The following is a 21237-nucleotide window of genomic DNA, read 5'->3' on the forward strand; positions in this document are numbered from 1 at the left end:
TCCATCCTTACAGGAATGACACTAAACCCGTGTCTCAGTAGGTTGTATATTCACTGTAAAGAGACCAGAGACTGTATGAGAGAGAACCCATACTAAGTCATCCCCATCATACAGACCCTCCTAATAGCGAAACTCAGCCACAGCTCTGTCACAGGGCAAAGGCAGGAGCTAAGTGGCGAACTCAACGCACCTTCCTGCACTAACAAAGACACTGCTCAGTGAAGAGTCAATTAGGTGAGGAAGCTAATCTCCTAGTACAGAGTCTTCTTCTCTACTCTCTCACATCCTTTCTCTCAGGACAGACCTTCGACTCCAAGGAGAGGTGTTGGCAGGAAGGGCCCCCACCTCTTAGAGCTGTCCTTGATACTTAGGTTATTTTAGTTGGCCTTTTACCTTGGATGTGCCTGGAAAGAAAATCCCTGGTTCTCTGGAGGGCGTAGATGAGGTGTAAGTGTGCCTCTAGGAGCTTAGCAGTTTGTGTTGTTCTGCTTCCGTCAATGTGACGAAATGCCTGAGATCAGCTTATGTAGGAGGCTGTAGTCTGTGACCCCCTGGTCCGCTGCTCTCTGGCTGTGACACGGTAGCACGTGGCAGGGGTGTACCGCAGAACAGGCATGCTCACTACCAGGAAGCCAGAGAGAAGGGACCAGAGTCCACAGTCCCTTTCCAGGCACACCCCCAGCGATCTAACTTCTCCCAGTAGCTGAAGACCTAGCCTTTATTTAACACATGGGCTGGTCTATTCGGTGGGAATGATACCCACAGTTCACACGCGGCAAAGCCACAGGTCTCGTTTTCATTCCCTAGGTATACCATTGATGCCACAGGAGCTTGCTTAGACTGTCCCTGCCTGGAATATTCTTTCCTAGTCAGGGTGTCATGGGCCTCTTGACCTTCCTGTCCCCACATGTCCTTCCCTCAGAGGTCTCCCCAGACCTCTGGCCGTGAAGTGGCCACTGAGTGCCAGTAGCGCCACCAGCTTCAGTTGTGCCACGGTGTTAGCTGCTGTCTCGGGCTGTGTCACGTGTCTTCTGCTGCATCCAGTTAAAATGCCCATCTGCCTTGACTGGAGACCCAGGGTCCATGGCACCCATGTCATTAAATGACACTCACAAAGAGTCAATGACAGTTCATTTCGGGCCTACCTGACAGACACCTGCGTCTCCCTGTCCATCGCTCATTTTGATTACCACGATTGCTTAATCTAGACGTTCCCCAGTCCATCACTTCATCGAGTCCTCTCTAACTTGTGACTAATTCACAACATTAGCCTGGCGGGCTTTCCTGAGACAGGAGCCGTAGTGCAATGGCAGATAGTGCAGGCTCGTGAGACCAAATGAAGGGATAGACGTAAAGCCGTTGGAATCATGTCCAACGTTGGAGCATAGTAAATGTTAGGTTAAAAATTAGTGTGTGTATGTGTTTGTTTGTTTGTTTTTTAATTCATTTAAACAGCAAAAGTAATTGAGTTGAGTTTGGGAAAGAAAATGAGAAACTACATTGAAGCCAGGAAGAGTCGCATATACCTGTAATCCACTTGAGAGGCCGAGACAGGAAGATCAGGGGTTCAGGGTCAGGGCAGGCTACATGAGTCCATATCTCCAAAAAAGAGAGAATCATTGATGATTAATGGAGCACACATCGTGCCTGTGGTGGTGAACTATTTCACCTTACAAAGTGGAAGCTCTGTTCCTTTCCATGGGAGGAAGTGAGCCCTAAAAAGCCAAACGTCCGGATGGCTGCCGAGAGACTGGCTTTCACTAAGAGCTCTCTTTGGTTGTGTTTTTGCATCATATACTTCCTTCCTAGAAAACAGGTGACTGGAATGTTCTTGGAAGTTACTGTCAACCCTTGTATTTAGTTACCATATGGAGCAGGACCCAGTGCCCGTGAGCTGGCAGCAGAGTTTGCGATCTGAGTGTCTAACTTAGAAGAAAAGGTACAATGAAACAGTAAGAGGTCACTAGTGACCTTGTGCTGTCCTGAGCCTCAGGCCAGTGAGATGGCTCAGCACGGTACCTGTGACCTGCTGGAGACCTGAAACCCACATGGTGGAAGCAGAGAACCAGTTCTGAAAGTTGGGCACTGATCTCCACACATGCCCTCCAGTGCCTACCTATACACACACACACACACACACACACACAGACATAAATGTAAAAAGGTTTTAAATTTTAAAAATAGACAAGCTTCATGATGAAACCCAAGTTGCTAAATGTAAGCTTTAGAATTATGTCTTCCTTCTGAATAGTCTTAGAGATGGTGCTGGAGAGACGGCTCAGTGGTTAAGAGCACTAGCTACTCTTCCAGAGGGCCCAGGTTCAATTCCCAGCACCCACCTGATGGCTCACAACTGTCTGTAACTCCAGTCTCACCGGATTCAATGCCCTCTTCTGTCTCTAGGCACCAGGCACACTGGGCGCACAGACATACATGCAGGCAAGTCATACATAAAAACATAAATTTTCAGTGGACTCAGAGAAGTCCTTCTTTCAAGGTCACAGCAGTCCTCTGTAATGGCCTCGGTCAACCTGGCCTCAGTCACATGCCAGCCTTGGGGAATGGGTCCTGAGGTGGCTGAGGTTGACTAGTCTGGTCCAGTATCTTCCCTGATAGCCCCATCGCTGTCCCGTAAAGGAGGATGGGTACTTCTTAAAGAACGAAGCACAATACAAATCCAAAACACACTCGATGATCCGAGTACTAATACATTTTATCTACTGTTTAGTGGGAGGAACTCCCTCCCAAATTATCTAAAAGGAGTTGTGGGTAAGCTAAAAACAAAACAAACAACAGGAAAACACATAAATCAACTCTGCTCACATGTAGAGAAGTAGATGGTGAAATGATGACCTTTGCCCGTCATGTGTCCCCCACAGAGCCAGGTCTCTAAGTCCTGGCTAAGTGCCAGCAGCTGGTGAGAAACCTGCTTAAAGAACTGTGTGACAGATCATGACTATTATCTGAAGTCTGTAAAATTCTCTGTGATTTTTTTTTCCACCTTTGGCTTTAAATCTAAACTCTCCAGTTACAGTCATTGTTAAAGGCATGGCTGCTAGCCAATGGGTGTTTGGAAGGCAGCTGGCTTGTGAGGGCCCTGACTTCATCAATGGATTAATTCACACACGGATAAATAAGTTAATGGCATTGTTGGGTGGTGATGGAAACTTTGGGAGATGGAGCCTAGTCGAAAACGGTAGTGACAAGGATGAGCCCTGGGAAGACATAACTTGTCCCTGGCCTCTTCCCTCTTTCTCCTTCCCCATGCTTTCTCTGCTTCTTGCCATCTTGATGTGAGCATCTCTTCCCCCATCTGCCTGCTCTCCACCGTGATGCCCTGTATCAGCAAGGCCCAAAGCAGAGGGACCGAGTTACCTTGGATGAGACCTCTGAAATCATGAGCCAAAATAGATATTTCTTCCTTTAACTATTTTCCTGAGTATTTGACAAAACTGACTTAACATAGTAAGAAAAGCAGATAAAGGAAAAGTCAGTTACTTTATAAAATAAAAATATATAGGAGTTGGCAGATGGCTCAGGGGGTAAGAACACGTGCTCTGCAGGTGTAAAGACCTGCGTTTGAGTTCCCAGTACCCACATAAAAAACACCAGGCATGGTTATCCTTGTAATCGCCCAGCATGGGGGAGCAAAGAACGGCCATTGCCGGGCAATCACACCTGTGGATGCATGTGCACACAACACAGAGAGATACATCCAGGTCACCAGGGGAAGGGAAGAGCTGCCCCTTGCCTCGTTTCCTCTGACGTGTCCATCCCCTGGGTTTGCCTTTGTTGAACTCGCTCTTGGCCAATGACAAGGGGAAGCAGGCAGCTCCTGATGCATACCTCGAGGTAGAGAAGAGATCCGGGCAGCTAACTGTAGTTCAGCCCAGCCCACCTGTGTTGGGAAGGGAAACGGGTCTTTAGACGTCTTTGGCCTCACTCTCCGCAGGAGATAGTTGCATGAGATACAACCCAGTGAGTAGACAGGGCTGGAGGGCCTAGAAAATCAGGGTCCGCCCTGGTTATATTGAAGCACACTCTTGGGTTTTATTCTGTTTATTCTCTGTTCATGATCCACACAAGACTTCTTTGTTGCTGTTGTTTTTGTTGTTGTTGCTGTTGGGGTGTGTGTGTGTGTGTGTGTGTGTGTGTGTGTGTGTGTGTGTGTGTGTGCAAGCATACCACAACTCATGTAGAGATCAGAAAACAGCTTTGGGGAGTCAGTTATCTCCACCCACCTGGTTGAGGCCTGGCCTCTCTTACTGCTTCTGCCCCTGTACTGTGTACTCCAGGGCAGCTGACCCATGAGCTCCTGGCCCATTCTCCTGTCTCCGCCTCCTACCCGTCCACAGGAATGCTGGGATTGCAGATTCCCACCACCACATCCTGCTTTCTGCGTGGGTCCTAGGAACTGAAGTCAGGTTGTCAGGCTGTGCACAGCACAGTCCTTTGCCTCTCAGCCATCCCTCGCCCCTTGTATTATTTTTAGCCCTTCCAGGGCTGCAGCCTGCTTTGGACTGACCGTGGCTGGTGACAGGGAGGGTAGGAATCCATGGCAGTGGAGGGGAGCAGAGACAGAGTTAGTAACTGGCGCCGCCCTAGCCCTTGAAGCCTTCCTGCCTCCACCCCGCACTTATTCACTCTTGCCCTCCCCAGAAACGCCACTGCTGTTGTCATGTGACCGTGTCTTTGTCCCGGACACTACTACTTTGTTCGCCGGCTCTGTCACGCAAGCCTCGCATCTTTGCTCTGGGCACTGATTGGTGGCGGCTTAAGAACCTTCACACACCCAAAGGGGAAGACCTCTGGTTCAACACAGGGGCCCCAGGCTGGGGGCTGGCCTTTCTGGATTGTAGGGGGAGTGGGGAGCTGTGGCGGGCAGGGGTTGTGCAGTGGCGTCCTGAGGCCAGCAAGCCAAGTTCCCCGTTGTGGCCTCTGCTCACTCCTCCTTTCCCTGCTTCTTCCTGTCCGCAGGCAAATTCTACTGTAAGCCGCACTACTGTTACCGACTGTCGGGCTACGCGCAGAGGAAGAGGCCTGCAGTGGCTCCTCTGTCTGGAAAGGTAACTTCCTATGAGTGGGCCTCTCAGAGAGGAGCTGCAGTTGGCTGGATGCAGACAAGCCAGGTTTACCAGCTTCTAGTGGTGCAGGTCTCAGAGACAATACTCAGGGAGGGAGGGGGGGCTCATTCTAAGCAGGGGAGCACCCTGCTGCTCACCATATCTAACCATCTAACCGTTCCTTCCCCGAGGTCAGAGCTCTTCTCCTTGTAGCTGGAGAATAAGCGGCCTTTTGCGTCCACGGAGGCCCCATCGTAGGTCCCATCCATGGAGGGAAAACACTTCTCTATCGAGTCTGTGCAGACCCTTCTAGCCTCTAAGCAATACAGTGTAATATTGCTTTACTCTCTATGGTGGCTCCATCGTGATATCAGTCATCAGAGAGTGTTTAGAGTTGGCAGGAGGGTATATATATGTTATATGTCAGTGCGTCACAGATCTTGATATCTAAGAAGTTGAAGACTTCTTTCCAGGGAAGACTTCCTCTCTGAGGAATACAGTAGACAGAGTAGCCATTCTCGGGGGTCATTGAGGGCTACAGTCAGAATCACTGTTTCTTTTTTCTTATGGACTCTTCTAGGAAGCCAAAGGACCCCTGCAGGATGGTCCCACCGCAGATGCGAACGGACTGGCCAGCGTTGCCGCCAGCTCGGCTGAGAGAACTCCAGGTAGCCTCACTTCCTTGTTTGACTGGGTGGTGCACCACTCTCTTGGCCTCTGTGACAAGGCCAAGGGGATGAGCCAGCACCTCCAAAGCAACATTTCTTCACTCGGGCATCAAGTGGCCCAAAACCCGCTGGATTCCTTTTTCATGTGTCAGCTGCTGGTGTTTGGAGTCCCCTTCCTCTATGGCCTGTCGGAGGTTCTGGTGCAGATTGGAGGGGAGTTTCACTGGCAGACTGTGAGCCAGTGATGGTGCTGTCTGGTAAGTGGGGTTACCTCACGCTCCCAAGACACGCCAAGGTTCTTGGTGCAGACGCTGTACGTAAACGTAAACCCAAACGAGGCTGCTATATCATTGACCCAGGGAAAGCCCAGAGCCATAGGCTTCCGTGTGACTCCTGTGTAGGGCCTGTTTCCTGTCACAGAGATGTGCAACTGGGGCCCACAGTTTGAATGTGTTCACTGCAACTTGAAGTTTTCGCATCCCATTCCCCAGCTCTGTGTCCAGATCGTCCATGTGGCAAGGGCCACCCTCTCCTAATTACTTTAGGCATCCGAGTATCCAGTGAGGGTCAAGATCCCCTTGTCCCATTCTCGTTACCACTTCCTATGTCAAGAGCTCAGCAGTACCATCCTACCTCAGAACACATGCCAGCTCTGTCCATTGCCAGGTAGAATAGGGAGTGTCAGGAGCATGAGGCCTGAAGAGAATTGTCTTGTTTTTTTCCTTAAAATGTCCCCCTGTCTGCCTTTGTAAAGCTAGCCACAGTTCTGAGCACTGCTGGGAGGTCCTGAGTACCCTGTGGCGGCCCCAGACGGCGCTCATGGGTCACTCTTTATGTACGAAGTCTATGGGCTGTATTTCTGTATGTTACACATTTTCTCTTGTTTATGACAAATATAGTTTTTATTCTTTTTTATTTTTTTGTGTGTGGGGGGGGTGGTTGAGATAGATTCTCACTATGTAGCCCTGGCTAGAACTGGATATGTAGGCTAGGTTGGTCTCAAATTCACAGAGATCCACCTGCCTCTGTTTCCCAAGTGCTGGGATTGAAGGCGTGCGCCACCACACCCAGCAGCAAATATATCTTACACAGCCAGGTACAAACTCAAATAAAAATGAAAGATTATAAGCCAGTGCCAGAAGCCGCAGAGGAGCTTGTGTATACTTTCCACGATGGGCGGGGAAGAGGAGGAGGATTTTCTTAGCTTTCGAGTGGGGCTGCTTCTGTTGCTGAAGTGAGGAGCGGACACAGTCCTCGGGCACTGCCAGAGGAGGGAGAATGTGCCTGGGGCTTGGCAGAGCCCTGTGGGGGTGGGGTGTGTTAAGCCTCTGAGGCATAGAAACCCAGTCAGGGCTGGTGAACTTAACTGCCACTTTTCTGTGTTCCCTGCTTATGCTCTGAGGAAGCAGAAGCTTTTGAGGTGCTCTGCTTGGGGGAACCCACAGTTTATAACCATATGCAAGCCCAGAGTGACTCGGAGCCCTGTGTAGTCTGTCAGCCCTTGGGGGTATTTCTCAAGAGTCTGCCACTCCAGAGCATACACTGGCGGGAGAAAGGACCCCAGCCTCAGACACAGCTGTGGCCTTACACTGGCCTGTGCCTGTGACCAGGTGAGAGCCCCACCGAGCAGGCTTGCCAAGGAACCCGACTCCTCAGTCAAACAGAAAACAGTTCCACTCTCCCTCGGGTAAAGGGTGCAGGAACATTCTTTTCAAAAGAAATATCAATGATTTTGCTAACTCTCTTAACTTGTTCATTTTGCCTCTCTGTCTGCACAAGGAAAGCATAGTGGGTTTCAGATTTTTAGAGCACTCGAAGACATAAGGGGCCGTAGATAAGGACAAGAATGTGTCAAAAACCCTGAGAAAATGGGACTTGCCAGCGTGGTGAAAGAATCAGAACAACTGAGAAAGGGCCTAAGGCAGAGCGGGTTCTTTTCTGAAAACAGCGGGAGAGGTTAAGATTCAGAGTCCCAAAGTATCCCAGGCTTGAATGTCCAAAGGGAGCAAGGCTGGCCCTGTCCCTAGCCCAGGGGACTCCCTGCAATGGGAGGCCAGGCTCGGGGTTTAGAGATCACAGCCCTGAGTTGTGAACATGCTCAGAGCCTGGCCGCTTGCCCTTGAGAAGGACTGGAAGTGGGCGGCATCATGAGAGATGTTTCAGAGCTGCCACAAAATGGGTCTCTGTTTCTTCTTTGGTAGAAATGCCTTCTCCGAATCCCACAGTAGCTTTGAGTGCTTGGCTAAACTTCCTCCAGAAAGGTCCAGACGTAGCTCGGGGTCTCAGGCTTCCAGAATGTGTCACAGAAGAGGTCTTAACCTGGTCCCTGTTCCCTCACATGTGGCTGCCTGTGCTCCCTGGAACCCAGCATGGAGGAGGAGCAGGAAGAGCCAGGCTGAGGCCAGCGACCCTGCACCTCCTTCCTTTTGTAGCTCTTCATTCTGTTCCCTTCTTTCCCCTTAGGCAGTAATTAGTGCTCTTGGCAAAAACAAAATAACAGCAACAAAAATACCCCAAGATAACAATAGAGCCCACCTTAACCTCGCACAGGCCTAACTTCACACGTTGTCTTCCCTGGTAACCTTGTCTACGACTGCTGCTTGACCCACTGTTTGAGACACTGTGTACGGTATTTCTGTTTGTAATGTGCTTTTAATATAGAACGCCTTCTTTTGTTCTTGAACCTGTAAATGCTTTGTCTCCAAGCCTCTTCTCATTGCTATGGATCAGTGGGCCTGGCACAGATCTCCTTACCCTGGCCTCACAGTACCTGCCCGAGTTTAGGAAAAGTCTGGACAACAGGCCGAGAAAGACCTGGATGGGATGGCTGTTCTCTTGGATGTGAGCCCTTGCTTGCAAGTGGTTCCTTTTTCAGGTAGAGGAAGCACTGAACCAAAAGTGAGGCACAAGGCACGTGGGTGGGAAAGGAAGGGAAAGATCCTTTCTGCCAGTGTGCAGAGTCTAGAGCATTTGCAGTGAAGAGAGCAGGCGGGAGGCGCATGCTCCCCAGTCTTCTTGTGAAGAAGAGGGTCTTTCTTGGAGAAGCTGTGGTTACAAATGACACCAGCCTGTCTCCTAACCCTAGGCACTCTTTACATGCCATATGGTACCCACTGGCTTCCACGGTTGTATCCCGGTGGGCTAATAGGAAACACAGGCACTGCCCACACTAGCCAGAATAGCCACATGCTACAAAGAATATCACCATGCCTGATGGAGGTCAGAGATCCTCTCCCGGCTCCCTAGGGCCTCTTCCCTTCTAAGGCTGCTGAGTAAAACCCAGCAAAGGGAGCACTGTTTAGCAGCTGGCATCCGGCTGCCTCCCCAACCCTACCACCAGAGTGAAAGCGAGCAAAGGTACTGAGTGGACATTTGTGTCTGCACACCTCTCTACGTCTGTCCGTACATCTCTGTGTGTATAGGTTTAAGTGCAGTGTATAGGTAGATACTACTTATGTATGCTGTGCCCTAAACAGAAACAGTGAGACTGTTTTTAAAGCTACTTGTTGATCTGAAAGCCATAGGAACTTTCTCTGGAAGCTTGTCCTGACTTGACCCCGGCCTAGTCAGGATTCCAAGGAAGCTCAGCAGCTAGGCACAGTGGCATTGGAGGCATAGACATGGGGCCAGGTCTCTCAGGAGATGGGTGGTACAGACCCCCAGAACTCAGGTAATCTGTTTTCCTAGTCGGCAAAGCAGTAGTCTTGCTGGAATGGGGACCAGAGAATTACAGACACCTAACTTCCCTCAAGTCAACCTGTGGGCTGTATTGGCTTCTCTGTAGCCATTCCGCTACCCTCTGTCTTAGTATTTGCTATGCCCGACTGCTTCCTGCAGCACGGTGGGAACATCTCAGACCCTCTGTGCCACTGAATACTGGCCAGTGAAGTAAGGGACTCACTTTGAATCACCCTGCCATTCCCTTGGGGTGAGGCAGAAGCGGGGGCAGCAAACAGTGCTCAAAGCTGTATGGTACATAGACGCCAGAGTAGGGAGGATCAGCTGTGCCAAGGAACACTTCGCGGGTCCACTCTGACCTTCCCTAAAGCTTTTCATTTGCCCTTGTTTTTAATCTGTGCTATTGTGAGTTTTTTTTTTTTTTTTGGTGTGTTGCTTTGTGAGTTTTTTATTTAATTGTGTAACTTTGTTTTCGCCATTACTGTGAAACCAAGGTGTTGTGCTTTAAGGTGTTTTTGGTTTTTTTGGGTTTTTGTTTTTTTTCACAAATGTTACATTCGTGTTTAAGAGAATAAATTCCGAACAATCTGCAGGTTTCTGAGTTTTTCTTTTCTTTCTCTTTTTCCTGATTAGGGCATGGGAAAGGGGGAAATCAGGCAGGTGTGGGGCATGGGCTGTAGAAGCCACTGTTCCTCAGGGCCCTCATTTACGCTGAGGGTAGGGAGAGCACAGATAGCCATGGGGACCAGGTTACCCACGAGTGTGGAGTACCGCTAAAGGAAGACATTGTACAGGGCGTGGCACGAGGCAGCCACTGTAAATAAAGAACAGGATGAGCCCTCCACCCGTGTGTCCACCTGTTCAGTGAACCAGCGTGAGGGACCTCAGACGAGGCAGATGAAGGATAAGTTTCTACACAGAGCCCAAGTCTACCAAGGGTAGGTGCTGTCAGGAGAACTGGGCCCAGTTAGATGTCTTTCCTGTCTGTAGATGGGCTTGCTCAGGCCTGGTGACTGGGGTCCCGGTCACAGCTGGAGTCTCTCCTGAGCTGTCTTAGGAGGGACCTGGCTCCTGAGTTCTGTTGTCTAGTTTCGTTGGACCGTCGTCAAACCTGGAGAAGCCAGGCTCTCCTAGTCACACGCCCTGCTGCTAACCGGGGAGTAGGGACACTTCTGCCACCTCAGCGTGCCAGCCATGGGAACAGAGGCCAAATAGGGCCCAAAGCAGGCATGTTGGTGGGCGAATTACTCTGTACTGAGTTACCCTGTTGGGACATCTGGGTGTTGTTCCTTGCTGACATATACCCAGCCAGCAGCAGACCTCTGAGAAGCTGAGACACATCAGCTTCTTTGTGCAGCTGCTCTCCCTGGCACACTAACACGCCCCTCTTCCTCTCTGAAACAGTGTTCCTGTGCCTCAAAAGGAAGAAAGAGAGATGGCAGGTACAAGTGCTGACCAAGAGCCAGTGATGAGAGAGGTGGTATACAGGTGTATGTTCTTCAAACTCTAACCCTTAGCTGCCCTCACCATCCCAGACCTAGTCATAAGGGAATGGAGGCCGTGGTCAGTAGGACCATGTTCTGATTTGCCGAATAGTTGGTGTGACTCTGTGCCAACCCTTGAGAAGATCCTGGAAAATCTCCAAGGGCACTCAGAAACGTCTTGAAATTGCCCCCCCCCCCAATCTTCCCCCTGACAGTTTCTCAAGTTTAGACATTGCCTGGCACAGAGGCTAAGCACAGGCATGGATTGTACAAATGGGACACTCTCTGTTTTCAGGCTGAAATGGAGGACAGGACCCGACCCCCACATACAGCCCTCTAGAGTGTGCGTAAGAGGAAACCACTCAGAGCAGACAGTTTTAGGAAGCCTAGATTCCAGCTCTTTCCAGAAAACTCGAGAACCCAATTGCCAAGCACTGCCTGTCCTCACAGCTTGCATGCAGCTAAGCACCTGGCAAGTGCTAACAAGTAGATAAGTCATGAAGAATGAGGGTAAGGGACCTAGGCTACGTCACGGGCCTGCTTGCTGGTTGCTCCTGTCCCCACCCAGGGTGTTTACCAAGTATCAGCCTCCGGCTTTACAATCACCCATTGTCTCCTCCTGACATAGTTCCAGAGGGTGTAGGACTGATTGTGCAAAAGCATCGCTGCACACCTGAGGAAGGGAGGCGGACCTCTAGGCCTAGGGAGCAACCTCAATTACTTCCGGGTGCTAGCAGCCACGTGGTCACCATCTCCCGTTCACTTCCTGTGGGCCATCTTTTTCTCAGTTTTGCTCTAGTGGTTTGTAAACATCTCTTGAGAAAGTCTGAGGTGCTTTAATGAGTCTTTAAGGACAGTTGGCAAGCGATTAAATTGCTCTCAACATTGAAGCTTTAAGTCAAGCTGACTAAGCTCAGCTCTGCCTTTTTCTTCCTAACATGGTGTGCTCAAAATATAGGCAGAATGTTCTCCCAGCAGTGAATGTCTACACCCTTCTCAGTTGGAGGGAAGGTTCAGGGAAACTTTAAAGGAATGCAGGGCTGCGGGTCTGCTATGCTTCAGACTCTGGAGCATGCGGGGATAATCGTCTGTAGGGTCTGTAGAGATGGAATCAGACTCTGGAGCATGCGGGGATAATCGTCTGTAGGGTCTGTAGAGATGGAATCAGACTCTGGGGCATGCGGGGATAATCGCCTGTAGGGTCTGTAGAGATGGAGTCAGACTCTGGGGCATGCGGGGATAATCGCCTGTAGGGTCTGTAGGGATGGAGTCAGACTCTGGGGCATGCAGGGATAATCGCCTGTAGGGTCTGTAGAGATGGAGTCAGACTCTGGGGCATGCGGGGATAATCGCCTGTAGGGTCTGTAGGGATGGAGTCAGACTCTGGGGCATGCAGGGATAATCGCCTGTAGGGTCTATAGAGATAAAGTCAGACTCTGGGGCATGCAGGGATAATCGCCTGTAGGGTCTGTAGGGATGGAGTCAGACTCTGGGGCATGCAGGGATAATCGCCTGTAGGGTCTGTAGGGATGGAGTCAGGATTTCTGTTGGCCTCTTCTGGTTTCTTTGCTTTACCTCTTTTCTGTGCTTAGTTCTTTGTGATTTTACTCTAATTGTGTTAAGTTGCCCACATGTAAGTGGCCACCTTCCTCCTTTTGTGACTCTGTGAGACACCAGGAACGGCTCCTCTTCATCACAATTACCGCATAGGAAGTGTACCCTGATTCCTCGTATGTTGCCACCTGTGACTGTGCATCCTAGTAGTTACTTTATGTTCAGTTGTCCCTGTCATTAGAACCCACCGTCTTTGTACCCAGTGTCACATACCTTCCTGAGACTCTAAGGCGGGCTGGCTGCTAGGTTTGACACTCAACGTTAGCACACCTCTTCCAAGGCTCGTTCCTTGAGAAAGGTGACCTTGGCGACAGGTGCACCCTCATGTAGAGACAATTACAGTGTTGAGACTCAGTGGGCCTTGCTTTTCCTCACCAAACACATGGCAGGTATTTGGAGAAAGTTCTAGGAGAATCTGTACTTGGAAACTGAGAGCTGTGATTTGGACTGACTGGAACCCTGGAGAAGGGAGCTCATCTCCAGGAAGCAACATCTGGCACCCCTTGAAAGGAGATTACAACAGCTGTGGGTGCTTGTTTCCCCCTTTTCTAGAACTGCCAAAATCTAGAGAAACAGGTTAGAGAGAGCAACTGTGTGATTCCTCTTCCACTGTTCCAACCCCCCCCCCCCGAGACCAAGTTGGTAGGTTCTGTGTAAAGGGCCAGTGTAAAGGGCCAATGCTCTCCCCTAGAGTTGAGTCTGATGAACATGACCAAGCCTCCAGCTTCCTCTGGGTTCGTCTTCCTGGGGAGTTGACTTTGGCAGGCATGCAGTGATGCTGTGACATAGGAAGGTGGTTCCAGGCAGTCCTGGCGTGAGTCTGTGGAACCTCCGAGAATTGGCTGTACTGGTGTGGGGTGAGGGGACTGACTAACACAGGGCGCGCAAGGTCCAGCCAGAATCTTCCCGTTTGTACATTGCCGAGAGCCAGGAGCAGTCTTTGGGGTTGGGTTCCACAGCCCCTGGCAAAGCTGCCTGATTTTGCAGCCTTTCCCGATGAGAGGCGATCCTCAGAAGCACTGTAGAAAATCGGGGGTGTGCTGACCCCTGTAGTCTCCTTCTGTGACTGACGCTGTTCAATGTACCCATCACTCCAGGTCACAGAAAACAGAGTCGGAGGCTAGCTATACAGCTGGGTGACAGAGTGGTTGTTTAGGGGCAGAAGCCCTAGGTCCCATCCCCAATACCATCAAAAATTAAGGTAGAATACAAAAGATGGAAAAGAAAACGATCACCAAGCCAGATCTGGCGGCTTTAATCTAGCATTCAGGAGGCTGACATGAGAGGATTGATATGATTTTGAGACTAGCCTGGGCTACATAATCAGCGCTATACCAACTGTATAGCAAAACCCTATCTCGGAAAGGAAAACCAAGTAGAGAAGCAGGAATGCCCATATAGGTAATGACGGCAGCAGTGCCTGTGAGTAGCACTCGTTATATACCGGGCACTGTCTGGAATTTTATATACCAGGCACTGTCTGGAATTTTATATATGCTCACTAAACCTTACGCTGGCCTGTGTTCGAACCAGGCGCAGAAACGAGGCCATGTAGCCGAGGAGCTATGATCAGGATATGCCTGTGTGGCCACTGTGCACACAGCTTCCCTTTGTTCCTACTCCATCATCTCACACTCAAGGCACAGGAAAGAAGAGGTCTTCTGTACAACAGGAGCCGTGCACTGGGATTTCTGTGAAGGTGTGGATGCCCCTGTAAGTCAGCAAGGATGTATCTCTTTATTACAGGAAATACACAGGGTTCCCCCCCCCTTTTTTTTAAGCAGTGATTCCCAACATTGGGAACTTGCCTGTGGGGATCTCAGAAGACAAAAGGACAAAGGGTTTCATCACTGATATGTAAGAGGATCACAGGAAGGGAACATTCAGAGCTGATTGCGTTACCCGTGATCTGAGTGTGAAGCGGAGTCATGTCCCCAGTACTCCAGCCGAAGGCCATAGAGCTCATCATAACTGGAACAGTGTGCACCCAGGGGGCGCCCATCCTGCCAGCAGCCTTAGAGACCCGTTGGCTTCACTTCTCTGGTTCTCTACCTCTCATTTTCCTTTTCCAGTGCTGGAGATGGAACCTCAAACTTTACCCATTCCAGGCAAGTGGTACCCATGTGGTGCTGAGCCAGCTCTCCATCATCCGCCCCAGCGATGCTTTCCAACTGCCGTTCACAGTCCTCATGAGACGTTGCTCTCCCTGGCTCTGGGCTCTGAGCACCGGGAAGGAGAGACATGTTTCTATACTGACCGTTTGTGGCAAATCACCTGTGGCAAGAGAAAAACAGGAGAATTCTTATTTTTGTTAGGTGCTGGGCATTACCCTTGGGGTCTCCTGCTTGCTCAGGACACACTTTGCCAGGGAATCACACCCGAGCCTCTGGAAATTAGTCTCTTTAGGCTTGAACCAGTTTGGTTTCAGAGCACTTAACGTAACCACCTGCTAAATGTTATCCCTGTGAGCAGCTTTGGTTTTACCCTCTTGGACGAAATTTGGCCAGGCATAGGATGTTTTCAGGAAGTCTCCTGAGCATGCTCAGACATGGCCTTGCCCTCGCCTTAGAAAGGCATGCCACAACAGAGAGCCTCGGAGCTCCTAGGCAGAGTGTACTTGGAAAATGGAAGAAAGAATAACAGAATGCAAAGAGAAAGCTGGGTTTTTCCACAGGGTGTCCACAGTCCCTCTCGGGTGTGGCAAGAGGGCCTGTTATAACATGGGGACTCTTTCGTTCATCACCAGGCTCGTGGCACCCCTGAAAGACGGTGAACAAAGAAGAGCAGTTGACTAGATCCATCTTTCAGGCTAGGGAATTGCTCCTTGGGTTCCCACACAAGTCAGACCTAGACAGAGGGTAGGAGTGTTTGGCCCTACAGGAGATGGGCAGTCACCTTTGGAGGTGAGGTAAGGTGAGAGGTCCGGATAAGCTTTTGTAAGTGCTTGGGTCATGGTCTCGGTGTGCCGCATTGGTCTGATGTATGCCTTGATCTCTGACGTTTCTGGTTGCCTCCCTCTGGGCACAAGCCAAAGGCTCTTTCTTAAGCACGGCAGGCCTCAGTCTCCTTTGTATCTTGCCTTTCCATTGGTTGGAGGACTTGGATCAGCACTGTAGGGGAGGATCTTGAGCTCATTTCTGTTCTTGCTGCACACCCCAGTTGAGCCATGCTCCAAACTGCTCCGGTGACCTGTTTTTGATGAGCTTAGAGGTCATTTGATAGTGCTTCTAAGCCAGGGTTCCTCAAGCTCAGCACTGTGGACATTTTGGACTGGATAGATCTTTGGGGACCTGTCTCGTACACTGCAGTCTCTCTGACTTCTCCCACTAGAAGCCAGTGTTATCCTCGTGCCTAAGCTGGAATGAGCAATGTCTGTAGATGTTTACCAGGTGACCCCAGAGGAAGAAGCCAGGTTGTGGACTGCCTGTGAGAACATCAGTGATAGTGCACACCTTGTAGAAGGTCAAGGACAAGAGGAGGTGGGGATGAGGAAGGTAGACATAGACTGTCACCATCCACACCAGGACCCCTGGGTTTTACTGCCCACTCCTATGTAAACTATGAGCGTATCTTCCGGTATGCGCATGCTTGCTCGCACATAGCCCCCACACTGATGCTATGTACTAAAAGACACAGTGGGCCGGGGACGTTGAGCTGTACTGGATACCAGCTCTTTTGGAGATAGTTAAATTTGGGCAAGTGTTTGCCGAAATCCGGCCTTGCTTTTTCCTTCAGCCTGCATGGGTAGGGTGTGAAGTCACCAGCCGATTCCGTGATGCCAGGAGTGTAAACAATTCCTAATAGGGTTTATGTCAAACTAGATCTATCTGTGTCTGACCCAGGAAGAGCCTGTTACAGTACCCACCATTCTAGCCAAGCTAGGGTGATTCACAGTACTGAGACCTCTGTGGGTCTGTACTAGCCCGATACACAGCTCTCATGCCCCTGAATCTGGGGTTACCTCATGGCCCATTTGCCGGAGTCGAGGGCGTGAGTGTGGTACAACTGCGGTGCCCAGCTCCTCTCCTTGGTAGCATTCACACAGGACAGGGTCCTCCACAGCCTGGGTCAGTGCACTCTTGGTCCCTTGGCTTGAGTTTTTAAGAGTCTGTTTGCAGGTCTAGAACCTAGACCCTAACAGTTCTTTCCCAGGTTGACCCCAGTGCCCTTCTAATCAGTGAAAATGGAGGCATAAACACATGAGTGCCCGGTGGAAGTCATGGGTGTTGCTAGAGGAGGTTTCGTTCCTTCCCAAAATCAAACCCAGCTCGAGAGTGCTGTGTATGAGATCTTGTGTCTTTAAAGGGGAACAAAAGGGATAAGAGAGGCATTGGAACTCTTTCAGAGTCTTTTGTCCATTAATCCCAAGATCTTATAAATCAGTTTCATGAGCCAAAACCAAATCTAATCTGGGGCTGTACAGCTGGCACCATGTGCACCATGGCAGAACTAGCCTTTGGCAAGGACTGGGGATGTCAGAAGTGCCCTGGCTACGGTGTGACTCGGTGGTGGAAGACTTGCCGAATGGACACCATGGAAAACATGACCAAGTAAATAAACCCAGAATCTTGGGAAAAGCCCATCGGCCCAGACGCCCTTTCTCATTGGTCACGGGCCTGTCCTTCCACCGCCTCCTCCCGTTACTGTTGGTCTAGCTGTGTTCTAGTCATAGGCTGCCGCCTGGAACTAACCCACTGTGACCAAGGCAGCGACTCTAAACTGTGTTCATTAAGGGCCTTCACGCCGAGTGTGAGCCGTTAGCAAACCTGTCAGACTCCTCTTTCCCTGGTGCCCCCTTTTTCCCAGGTACCCTCTGTACTATCTAGTGGCCTTGCCCTTCTTCCATGGTGTTTACATTGGTTTCTGGTGCCTGTGTGCCACCGTGTGAACTACTTCGAAGGCCTTATGTCAGGATGGGGAAACTGAGTCCACAATGTAGTTGACTTGATGGTGAGACTAGTCGTAAAACACTCTTCTACTGAGTCCTAGGATGTGAATTTGCACCCTGGTCTTGTGTGGAAATATCAGTATCTGGCCTCGTGTTCTCCTCGGCACCAGGAGCAACAGACGTGGCCAGAGCACCTCCCCCTTCTCATCAGGGCTTGTGGTTTGGGGCCTACCAGGCCGTGAGTGGGAGAATAATGGAGAGGAGAGCTTCTGACAGAGCGGGTTGGAGCCGCTCATAGAATTGGGCAGGGACAGAACTGGTAAGCGGGACAGATGGACTGGCCTTAGCCTGCTGTGCTGAGCTGGCCTTCCCTCCTCAGGGTTATGCAAATCTCAATTGGTCTCTTGTGTTTAACTGGTTTGGGAGGTAAAGACACAACAGCAGAGCCCACAGCTTGACAGTTACCCTTTTCTAAGTTCTTGAGTTTTGTGAAGGTGGGTACCAGCTGAAAAGGGGGAGATCTTAGGTAGGATGCCGTTCACTTCAGATTTAAGATAAAACACTTGCAGTTCCTGGTGTTTTGACTACCCCCGGAACACCAACTCCAAACATGTGGCCCTTTTGTAGTCTGACCTACCTAATGGCTGGGGTTGAGTTGAGATTTATCTAGGAGCCACTACACACAAAAAACATACATTCAAGAGAGCTTCACGATATTCAAGCGGAGTGTTATCAATGGAGGAAAGTAGATTCTGTGCTTTAAGTATTGCCTCCTGGCCTTCCCCGGATATAGTGATATGTGCCAGGATTCCCCTTGGGCCAGATGCTGTAGTAATAGCTGAGACTACTCAACATTTCATAAAGGCGTAAGTCCCATGAGGCCATGCAGACAGAGAGCCCCTCAGTTCCCCGTCAGCAGCCAGTGATGGGGAGGAAGCAGGGACTGAGGTGCCTTTAACATTCTTGAGATGGCACATACCAGCATGAGGCATCTCTGTGGCTTTTCTGGGTACACTGCTGATTTATTCCCTTTGGGGTTCCTCCCCTCGGCCTCTCTGTCATTAGTATCTAACTCAGAATTTCTCAACTCTTTCGATAATCACATAGCTCTGGAGAGCTGAGTTGCTCCTTGGACCCGGAAAATCTGCTTCTCTCAGTGCCCTCATCTAAAAAAAACTCAGTTTCCCATCAGACAAAGGGGCTGGGATGTAGTTCAGTTGGTAGTGTTTGCCTAACATGGAAAGAACCTGGGTTCCATCCCTATCACCAAATAGAAACCGGGCATGGTGGTAGACACCTGTTGTGATCTTAGCAGCACTTGGCAGGTAGAGCCAGGAGGACCGGGAATTTAGGTCATCCTCAGCTGCGTGCGTATTGTAAGGCCAGCCTGGGAGACCAGCATCTCTGTTTTGTTTTGTTTGTTTTATGCCCAGCGTGCTGATAAGCATCTCCGATCCCAGCAGTGAGGAAGGCAGGCAGATTTCTGTGTGTCTTTGAGGTTAGTTTGGTCGACAAAGCAAGTTCCAGGACACCCAGGGATACAGAGTAAGACCTTATCTCAACTAAAAGAGAAATAAGTAAAAATAAAACCACGGTTTTTCCATCGAGTGCAGTGGCTCATGCCTGTGATCCCAGCACTGAGGAGGCTGAAGCAGGGAGATGGAGAGTTTGAGGTCAGCCTGGGCTATTTATAGCAAGATTTTATCTCGCAAAATCAAAGCAAACAAAATGAGTTACCCCAAGTGAAGAATAGTTCATGTATAAAGGGGTAGTTAAAACAGCCTTCCATGCCGAATATGATGGCATACTCCATTAATAACATCACTCAGGAAGCAGAGGTAGGCAGATCTCTTTGAGTTGGAGGCCAACCTGATCCATAGTTAGTTCAAGGCAGCCGGGGCTTTAAAAAGAATCCATCTTTGGATGGGATTGAGGTATGTGATGGAGGGCTTGCTTCCCGTGGATTCGCCTTCCCCAAAGCATCCCTACTGCACTGGATGAGAGGAGAGATGCTAGCTTTGAAACTCTGGCTGAGCACTTAGTCTTCACATCCCTGAGACCCAGATGTTGATCCCAATTCTAGAACCTTCGAAGCAGAAACATCACAAGTGGAAAACCCATACCAAGAAACTATCACACACAAAGAGTCCCTAAGCAATGTAGATGAGGTAAATATGAGTCATAAATAAATTTTGTTATCATCCCCGAGGTATTCATTATCTGTAAAGCAAAAACAGACAAAGAACCCTAAATCTGGGACATTTCTGGTCTTAACACAGGGACATTCAACCTGTTGTTAAGGTTTACAAGGTTTACAAGGTTCAGTGGCTTTTGTAGATGGCATCTTGTCCTGCCTGACTTGGGAGGTAACTCAGTAACTCTTAGCCCTTCACCTGCCTCCCCAGAAACAGCCCTTGCCCTTGGGAGGGTAGCTGTGCAGACACCGAGTGTCACTTTACTGGGCCAGTGCCTGGGAAGTTTCTGTTCCACGTGTAGCTTGGGTGCTTGCCGTCTTGGTGTCCTCTTAGGATCAGAAAGTAGCTGTGAAAAGTAAAAAACCGTGTGGGCTCATCAAGCACCCGGTGTGACACATGAATGCAGAGGAAATGAGGGAAGGGAGGCTGCCTGCACCGTAATTACCAGGGGAAGGCCTCTGCAGGCTGTGGAGCCTTCAGCCCTCTCCTCCCGGCAGCACGGAGGAACATGGGCCACCTGCATGGTAAAGCAGTCCTGAGGCGGGGAGTCGCCATCTTTTGTTTCAGGACTGTCGGCCACGATGCTTTCCAGTGGGCTGCTGTTCGTTCTGTTTTTCACATAGCTGAGCAGGACTCCTGCATGGACAACTTTAGCTCAAAACAAGACAGGGGGTGAGCTGATGTCCAAGTTGATTCTTTATATGAGCAGCCCAACTCAGGTCCCTGGAGCTTAGCTGCAGCTTGTTGCTGATGGGTTTTGATTCTGTTTTGCTTTGATAGGGAATCTTTTGTTTTGATTTTGTTTCTTCCTATATGAGCCACACACACACACTCACACACACCCCTGTATTACCCAGGCTGTCTCCAATGCCTGAGCTCAAGGGATTCCTCCTACAGCTGGAACCAGAAGCCTCTGGTACCACCCATGGCTCCGTCTGCAGGTGTATGTTTCAGAGGAGCCAGAGCCTGGGAGCCAGGCTGCGTTCTAAGTAAGACCATGCCATGGTTCTCTTCGAGAATGACCACACTTCAGATGGCATGATGTAAGTCCCAGCGTATGAGGAAGCACGAGAGAATGCAGAACAATTCCTAGTGGACCTGGGAAAGACTGGAAATGGAATCCCTTCTGACCAGAGCAGAGAGGAAGTATAACTGAGGCCTTGCAGTGATGGAGGCATGGTGAGGACAGGCTTCCAGTTTCTCTGGTCCCTTTGACCAATGTCACTCTGGATACAGAGTCTAGAATATGCTGCCAGCCAGGTAGCTTTTTCTGCTGGAGTTCCCACCCCTAACATCTCCCTCAGAGACCTTGTAGTTCGGACCATGTGGATGCATTCAGAGAGCCCTGGAACAGCTAGCTCATGGTTCTGAAAGAAAAGTCCCAGAGCTCTAAGCAATGTTTGATAGAAGGAACAGAGGGTGTTGGAGGTGGGTCTCCGTGGCAGGGGGATGCTTTCAATTAGCCAGACTCTGAGTTCAATCTTTAGCACCCAAAAAAGAAAAGAGAAATGAGGCCTAGGAGGCCAGTGTATCACAAACAGACCAGTCTCTTCGGGCCAGAATATCACAAATGGATCAATCTTTTCAGGCCAGTGTATCACAGACGAACCAATCTGTCTGGACCAGCATATTGCAGATGGTCTGGTC

The 21237-nt window shown here is 50.0% G+C and overlaps 1 protein-coding gene across 22 annotated transcripts in view; it reads left to right on the forward strand.

Moving 5' to 3' along the window:
• Mical3 (microtubule associated monooxygenase, calponin and LIM domain containing 3) overlaps nt 1-21237 on the forward strand; it is a 202958-nt gene that overhangs the window by 129281 nt on the left and 52440 nt on the right. For all 22 annotated transcript variants that reach the window (XM_075982893.1, XM_075982890.1, XM_075982896.1 and 19 more), the window contains 2 exons: nt 4978-5066; nt 5644-5731. In XM_075982893.1, the coding sequence (XP_075839008.1) occupies nt 4978-5066; nt 5644-5731 (177 nt within the window). The remainder of the gene's footprint in view (nt 1-4977; nt 5067-5643; nt 5732-21237) is intronic.

This window comes from Microtus pennsylvanicus, chromosome 8 (assembly GCF_037038515.1).
Source record: "Microtus pennsylvanicus isolate mMicPen1 chromosome 8, mMicPen1.hap1, whole genome shotgun sequence".
NCBI lineage: Eukaryota > Metazoa > Chordata > Mammalia > Rodentia > Cricetidae > Microtus > Microtus pennsylvanicus.